The 9,030-nt window shown below is 33.3% G+C and overlaps 1 protein-coding gene across 1 annotated transcript; it reads right to left on the reverse strand.

Moving 5' to 3' along the window:
* Positions 1–3,220: 3,220 nt before the first annotated feature.
* On the reverse strand, positions 3,221–4,862 carry LOC142337210 (ferrochelatase, mitochondrial-like). Its single transcript, XM_075386342.1, has 2 exons — positions 3,887–4,862; positions 3,221–3,515 (listed from the first exon to the last, which is right to left on the reverse strand). Exons 1-2 carry the CDS (start codon positions 4,823–4,825, stop codon positions 3,333–3,335), a joined length of 1,122 nt encoding a protein of 373 aa, XP_075242457.1. The 5' UTR covers positions 4,826–4,862; the 3' UTR covers positions 3,221–3,332.
* Positions 4,863–9,030: the final 4,168 nt, after the last annotated feature.

A 9,030-nucleotide genomic window follows, 5' to 3' on the forward strand; every position in this document is an offset into this window, starting at 1 on the left:
ACAATTATTTATTGGAAAACATTGAATATTCAAGTAATGCAACGTAATGTACAAAATAGTGGAAAAGACAGTTCAAAGATAACCGCAAAAACATAATATCCGGACAGATTTGAGACTTTTGAAACGAACTGAACGATGCAAAGTTTTCGTTGCCATTGATAGGAGAGCAGCCGTTTCATTGTGAGCGACCTTCAACAACACTTGGTTTCCAAATTTGCGAATATTTTTAAAATAGTTTTGAAAACAGTGGTGCTATGACTCCTATTTGCAGTGATTGATTGCAGTTCATATAGATTTATACAAGATATTATATAATCCTAAAGAAGATCAATATCAACTCAGCAGCAAGCAAAAAAATATTTTTTACAAGAGTTCTGGAAAAGCCAAGTAAATAAAGAGTATGCAATGAGCAAATTGTACATAAAATTATTTAAAAAAAAGTACAAATTCAATTTTCTAATTTATTTGACCTCTGCACATCGAAAAATTGAACTCTTGAATAAAATTGAAATTTTGTAAGCCTGGAAAGTTTTACGGAAAAAATGGAAAAACGGCAAAAGCAAGCTATGCGAAACAAACAAATGTTTTACGAATTAAAACATCAGATTACAAAATAAAACAACGAATAAAGTATTTGGCAATCAGTACCATTGGAACACCAAACTTTGACAGTTTTTCAAGCTTTTAGGAAAGTTTTAAATTCGTCCAAATCATAAGCGTCAATTTCTATGTTCTTTAATGTGTGTTTGTTTGAAAAAAACAGGTAAAAATTTTGAACAAAAAAACAATAAGTTGAAGCAACAAAGCTAGAACAAAAATTTTACTAATGTTTTTGAAAATCAGAGGAATCAATGTCATCCAGACAAATATGAATTTTTAAAATCTAACCATATAAAAGTGGTTGCCACCCAAAAGCCTATAGTTTCCTATTTTTCAACCTCTCAAAGATAACTGACATACTGAAAAAATAACAACAAAGTCATCTAATAGTTAAATGTTGAGTTTTTATTGATGAGAACTAGATGGGACCTTTATTTTTTATATAAACTAACAAATAAAAAAAGAACAAAAAACATGCTGCTCATCACAAAACTTCGCCACTTTTTATGAATACAAATATTGTTTGTCAACAAAATTGCTAGCTACAAACTGAAGCAACTGATAATTTAAATTATGACTCATTAGCAAATCGAAGAAAAACATTCAATGCTGAAGCAAAGTAATAAAAAATGAAAAAAAAGAACGATTGAAATAACACAAAATGTCGTTAAAGCACTTGCCTACAAAACGCAATTGCAAAACTCAATTGTACCTGATAGAGAGTCAACAAGAACAGTCGTTCCTATGTCGAATTTTCGAACAACGCAGAGAGCAAAACTAACAGCTTTATCACAATAAAGAAAGTCAAAGCGATATGAACAACTATTTACCCATCGCGGTACACGAGCAAATAAAACTTTGCACCATTAGAAGAGAGGTATATTTCTTTTAAAAGCAATAGTTTAAAAATAACAAAACCAAAGTCAAAACAGAAACAAAATTTTCACACGGGACAAAATTTCTCTCTCAAAAGCAGAAATTTTTTGAAATTAATACATTTTCACCCCAGTTAAAAAGTTTTTTTTACTTTGCGCTCTATTTACTATTTCTGTAATTCTTTATTGTCACTGACAAACAATTGAATGGAGCCGACGATTTTAAAGTAAAAGACTACGCTCAAGCAAGAGTAGATGGAGCGGCTTTTGAGAGAGCGCATTTTTTTCTAAAAAGAAAACCGATGTATAAAAGTTAAAAAATATTCAGACAAACGTTTCTCAATAAGTGTTTAATCACTTGCAGGTTTGTTTACAAATCTTCAATTCTTAAAAGCAGTTAAATCAAAACAAACAAGTTTTGTTGAGTGTTGCTCCTAGTTGAAGTTTGTAGCAATTATATTAGTCCTCCGATTTTTTATACAACTTTCAGCGCGAAAAAATGTATTCTGACGATTTTAGTTTTATTTTTGCTCTCAACGAAATTGGAGCATTTATTGTACAGGAGCGTCTTTTTGCACAATTTTTACTTGACTGTTTTTGCACTGTTGTTCAAAAACATCCTTTGACATTTCAATTGACTTTTGAACGCTTGTCTTCTTCCAATTTTACCCGCGAACGAGCCAGTTTTTATAAAACCCATCTCGCACTATTCATATTTGCTCTTCGATATTAATTAGCTTTATGAACTTCGCCGTTTTTTTTCGAAAGAACATGAGAATTTGAAATATAGCATACGTTTCCGTAATATATCTAACGTTGAAATTAAAAGAAGTTAAGATGCAAATTGAGAGCCTAATTTTTATCTTATTTCCCAAAGAAAAAGCTATTAATCATAATACTACTTCCGATTATGATTTTTTATAACCTTGATATCCTAAAGCACTGAGTTAATGTCAGGGCAGTACTGGTTTATCCAATTGCGTTTGAATTTCCTTTTTTATAAGGAATTAAACTTGTTACGTGCGCGAACTCTAGATGCAGAGAATGATAACCATTTTTTGGTACACAATAACACCAAAAAAGCTGCTAACTGTCTGAACTGATTGAATTCTCACCTAATTTTGTTTAAAAATTTTGACCACAATTCGCCAAATTGGACTGTAAACAGTCAAACTTTGTGCTTGAACATGTTCAGTTTGAGATTTTACTCACAGAGCTTGACGATGATCCCCGTATGTGAATCTATTTGCATAAAATTTGCATTAAAAAGACACACACGTTTACAATAATTGCTATGAACTTCCTTCAAGAGCAATTAAAAAATTTTGATTTACATTGTTTGGTTATGTACATTTCATTACGCGCAAAGTGTATATCTCACAAATTACGATTCATTTACAGCGACAGGTGTGCTTAGCCAGGGTTGTGTGTAGTTAGTTAAGAAGAATAGGCAGCTATGGGTCAGGAGCATCTTGACCCGTAATGGGTTAAAACTTCTCCAACTGATAATTTCTTCTCGAATAAAACTAGCATCTAGGATACATGAAAACTATGTGTTTTCTCAATTTTAAAGCCCCATATAAACAGAACGCCCCATATAAACAATTTTAAAGCCCCATATAAACTATGTGTTTTCTCAATTTTAAATCCCCACTATAAAACAGAAGTCAATCGCCACAAAATCATGGTTGTTTGAAGACATTAACAATCCGTCAGGATATTAGCTTCATTTTTTGTAAGAAAAATACACAGGAATAATGAATTAGCTCAATCATGAGAAAATTGCAGAAAATAAGAGATCTGAATGAAAATCAAGTCAGTTTGATACAGTTCCTTTCAACTTCCTTCACACTGGAATCAGTAAGTGGGTATGAAGAATTTGCGCATGGCAGCACATGTAGGGTTCACACAGTTGGGACATCTGACTGTGAACTGTTTGGAGTGTTTGTAGCCATTGTCCACATGCTCCTTCACAATATCAGCTAATGCTTCCAGGAATATTGGCCGGTCATTCAGAGTTTGTGCTCGTTTTATGTCTACCTGAGTAACAATTAAAAATGTTCTTAAAATGCAAGCAATAATTTTTTGGTCAAGCCTATCTGAAGTACCGAATTATTCATCAATGGATATACTATTATAGATACATGTTATTCATAAGCATCCTAATTTCGAGTCTTTCCCATTATAGCCCCCTCATCACGGTATATTTACGGTAATGGGGGGCATACTTCATAAGAGCACTAAGCGTGGGGGGGGGGGGCTAACAGGGAAAACTCCTACTTTCTATAACGATAAGCTACAATTTAGCTGCTCCATGATTATAACTACTGAGTTTGAACATTTGGTAGGTTTATAGCATTTTTAACATTTTCAATGATTTTGTCAAAATGCAAAAGTAGACAAAAGCAAACCTGTAACTTTTCACCTAACTCGTCAATGTACTCAATATCCAACTCATGTAACGTTTCGATATGGTCATTTACAAATGCAATTGGAACCAGCATGATATTCTTTTTGCCCAGTTTCGCCAAACCTTCAATAGCTTCATCAGTTTGAGGTCCCAGCCACGTTTGAGGTCCAACTTTCGACTGCCAAACTAGACGATAATGATTTGAAAAATCTAGTTCTTTCATTGTATCCCATACTGTAGCGGCAACTTCGGCTGGATATGTGTCGCCACGAAATGCAACACTAATCGGCAGAGAATGAGCCGAGAACAAGATTACAACTTCGTCTCGTTTGTTCTCGGGAAACTGCATTAGACACTCTCGTATCGAATCGGCGAAACCTCTTACAAGTTTCGGATGCGTCGGCCATCGATCTATCACTGACCATTTGAGTTTCTGAGATACTGAAAAAGGATCATCGTCCGGTTTTCTACACATGCTCAAATAGTGTCTATAAACTGCATTTAGATTTGATCCAGTAGTTGAACAAGAGTACTGTGGGTATTGAGTAAATGCAATTGCATGTTCGATTCCATCGTTTTCCATTTCAACTATTGAGTCTTCGACTAAAGGGTCGACATAACGAAAACCGATGTAAAACTTATGCGGCGCCGAAATCGGGCTAATTTTGTCCAGCATCTGGACCATTGCCTTTCCTTGGGTTTCCGTCCACTCTTTAATTGGAGATCCTCCTCCTATTTCCGCGTACTTTTTCTGAATCTCCGGAGTCCTCCTTTTGGCTATGAGTGGACCCAAATATTTCTGGAGCGGACCCAACGGAATCAGATCCTTGTCTCGGAACAATCTCGTCAAAAACAAGTTCACCTCGTCAACAGTTGCCGGCCCTCCCATGTTCAGCATCAAAATGCCAGTTTTGGGTTTGGCCGAGGCACTTGCACACATCAGACGCCGAGAGATTAATGACGCCCAATTCAGCTTCATATCTGAAAAACAGAAACAAATTTTTGAAAAGGACACATGAAATCAGAAGCAATCAAATAATCTTCCTGAACTCCCTCCTTTCCGCTCCGTATATACTATGTAAATCTGTGTTATGTTCATGTATGACTAGAGCGCGGACAAAATTAATTCCTTCTTTCTGTTCTGTAGTAGCGAAAAAAATCAGAGACTGGAAAAAATAATGAAGTTACGTGACACAAAATGTATTGCCCATAGCCTTTGCACTCTATTGACACCAGTGAAACGAGCCCGGGTTGACCACCACAAATAAATCTTGGCAACCATATCCAAGCCAAATATGGTGACCAAAAACTTGGCAAAAATATACCTGACCAAACAAAATTTCACAATTATTTGAAAGTAGCCGCCCAATATACAGTTTCAATTACCCTAGCTAACCATGAAAATTTATAAATTGATTTCTTTTGACAGTAACAAACGCGGCTTGTTAAAAACAGTGAACAGGGTACTTGAAAGAGCCATTTAATCGTACTATGAGAAATATTCGAGAGTTTTGAAATCCTTTTGAATTCACAATATAAGTTGATAGATAGATTAACTCAAAAATATAACACAAAAAGAAAAAAAACAAGAAAAAACAATTTGGCGAAAAAAATCCCAATGCTTTAATTCTTCCGACCCCTCTTGAGGGGGAAGGAACTATATACTCAAACGGGTTTTTTTTTGTTCAGTCAATTTTGGCCGATCGATATATTCATCGTAGAGAGTTGAGACAGTATCATTAGAAAGCTTGTCCAGCGTAGAATATGGAATTAAAGAGATTTTTTTAATTTTCGTTTTTTACAGGGAGTTATCGAGGTTTAAATTTTGAGAAAATAGTGTGAATCCCGGCGAGATTTTATTCACTTTTTCCGGAATTTTTGAATAAAACTTCGCCAATTTTGCTAAAATTTGTTAATTTTTTTTAAAAGTGTTGTTGATTTTTATTTGTAAAAACAAAAAAAAATCAAAAAGAATATTGTAGGCTATTTTTATTATTTTTTTGTCAAAATTCCTGCTAAATATTTCAAAATTAAGACTTTTTCTTCAAAAACAGCACGAAATAAGTTTCTTTAGTCCATTTTGATTAAACTTACAGGAAGTACAGACCCAAACACCACAAACACAATTTTGGTAGACTCAAAAGGGGGATTTCTTTAGCTTTTTTACATCAAATTCCGTTGAGAGTGCTCTGTAGTTAAAACATTGCCGTTTTTTGCTAAATTTATTCGTTGATTAACAAAAACGCAGCATTGATTTTTGATTTTTTAACTAACAAAAAATCAATATCTAAAACATTCAAATAATTAAGTGTTCTTAAAGAACAAACAGCATTAGCAGGGCTAGTTTTTGACATATCTTGGACTGGTATAATCCAAAAATAATTCGGATTGTAAACAGTCGATCTTTTTTTTAAAAAAATTCGATCTCTTCTACAGTAATTAAATAACAGAACATTTCAAAAAAGCTCACTAATAATCCTTCCAATTGGGTTCCTAATTAGCACCACTTTATTGTATCTAGTTGATCACTTGAAAGCTTATGGTCGTTTTGACTTTTAAAAGTATTTGATTTTCAAATAAATAATGACTTTCTGAACTTTTGCCTCTATTTTTCTCTTTTTGGTCAGCATGTAGCTTATTGTCCGCAATGAACGAATGCTTCTTCTTTCTACTGAAATCAAATTCAATCTTTATTGCGGTTTTACGCCTTAAGTTATAGCTACAGGCTTTGATACAACTAGATTTCAAATTTTCTTAATCTTTTAGGTATTTGCTCATTTTTCACGTTTTCTAGTTTTGTCACATTATCACGTTATTGACAATTCATATATCACATTATTGGCTTTCAAAATAAAACACAATTGATATTATTAAATTGTTTGAAGATATAGAGTATGATTTCAACGGCTTCGACACTACTTTCTCGAATAATTTAATTGATTTTTTTAAATTGTCTTTATCTGCCGTTTTTACTTTATCTTTTTTTTGGTCGCATAAAATTCTTTTGTACAATGACCCGGTTTCATTGCCTTTTCATGTAAAAATAGATGAGAAGATTTTCTGATTTTAGTAAATAGCTGATAGCTTTCATGACTCTGAAAACAATTGTTTTCCAAACTAAAAAAAAAAAAACATTTTTTAACTTTGCAATTCTTTTCCCTTTATTGTCTGTTTGTTATCTAGTCTCTTTAATTACAGGCCAATTATGACATTATTGTTGTCAAAGGAAGGTTTCAAAATGGATTAGTGTCACACAATCTATTGTTTTTGAAGAGTTCATTTACTTTACTGGCTTCGATACGAAAAAAAAAGTAAATTATTTTTGATTTTTGTCATGTTTGACGTTCTTTTTGTAGACATAAGACATATTCTGGATAATTGAAATTCTCATAGGCTTCTTGAGGAGGAATATACGAACCTAATTAATTTTTTAATTCTGTAATTAACGGCGTTCATGTCTTTGGAAATATTTTTTTTCGAAAAAAATTTAAAATGTTACATATTTTTGCATTTTGTTTTCCAATTTTATCTACTTGTTACCTTGCTTCATTAATGAGAGGTCACATAACATTGGTGGTTAAAGAGGGTGCAATTGGACACATTTTGATGGCCATAGTACGGCTTTACGGTTTCGAAAGCGTTTTCTGCCATGTTTTATTTGATTTTTTGGTTGTTGCTTATATGTTCTTTTTGTAATCGCGTAAAAAAATGAATACCGGCAGCTCTTAATTCCTTCAATAGAAGTATTGGTAATCGTACACCTATGAGATATTTTATTTGATTTCTAATGGTTTTAATTATTTCAGTTAATTGTTTAAAAAAAATAAGCGAATTTTTCACCTTCGCTGTTTTTGTTCTTTATTGTCTAATTGTTACCAAGCCTTTTTATTGACCACTCCCTTATCTTTTCTGTTGCATTACAACTTATTTTTTTTAAATATCAGTTTTATCTGACGGTATTTTGACTTTGTTTTTAAGTTTTGTTTTTTAAAACGGACATGAAGTTTTTGATGTAATTAATTTTTGTTGTTGCTGTTGTTTGATTTTGCTGTTCGTCTTGACTCGCTTTCTTAATATTTGCAAATCTAATCAATTTAATGCGCCATTTTTACTCCACCACAGTTATTTGCTTTGGAGACTTTTATTTCGTTCATACACCAATTTTTTTAAAAAAATACTTGAATTTTTGGATTTTTCTATGTTCCTCATTTGGTAGACAATCAAGCCAAAATTGTGGATGAGCGGGGTCGGAACCTTATGTGCGATCGCACATTACCGAGTTGCCTTGTTTGGTTTATACACTTGGTGATAAACTCCAAAATTATTTTCAGTTTTACAAAAAAGGAGCCCCATGCTGATTAAAATAGAGCAATAAAGCGAGAATTTGTACTATGTCCAGTCGGCCACTCAAAGCCGAAAATATACAACGATACCTTCGATATTTACAACAGGGTAAAAAACATTTTTGAGGGTTTAAGTTTTAAATGATAGAAGTAGTACTTCTAGAAAACTTTCAAGAGAAAGTTTGAAAATCTCTTAGGCATGTTCATCTTACCTCTCAGGATTATAACATAAGCACATTTTTATCGAAAATCAAAATCAACTTCTGCCAAACGCCGTGAGCTCAGTTTCAGAAGCTGTACACCAGTCCTAACCTACAATCTTAAAATTGCGACAATCAAAAACAACCATATTTTAACACTAGCTTATAATTAGAACATAAAGACTAAGGCCGGATGCATTGATCTCGAAGAACAGGATGGCGCGATTTAAATTAGAGGGGGTGTAGGTTAAAGCTTAATTGAAAGTAAAAATTTCCGCCCACGTAGATTAGTCAAAAGAACTCAAGCGTAAAATCTCTATCAACAAGTCAAAGAATCGTCTAGAAGAAAGTGCAAAAATGAACAAGCAAACATTTTACATGACAGAAGGCTACAAACACGTTTAGACACGCGCGGTTACAAGTATATGTTAGAGTATAGTTCTGGGAAACCCAAAGCAATTAGAGCTCAAAGCTGAGGACGCTTGCGCCCGAGGCTGAGCTCGAATTGCCGAAGGCTTCCCAGAACTATACTCAGAACTTAATTAGACCCCAATTTCGCTGTTCAAAACTCAAAGAGAGAATTCAATTAAAATTTATAGTAA

Source organism: Convolutriloba macropyga, chromosome 3 (assembly GCF_964194025.1).
Source record: "Convolutriloba macropyga chromosome 3, txConMacr16.3, whole genome shotgun sequence".
NCBI lineage: Eukaryota > Metazoa > Xenacoelomorpha > Acoela > Convolutidae > Convolutriloba > Convolutriloba macropyga.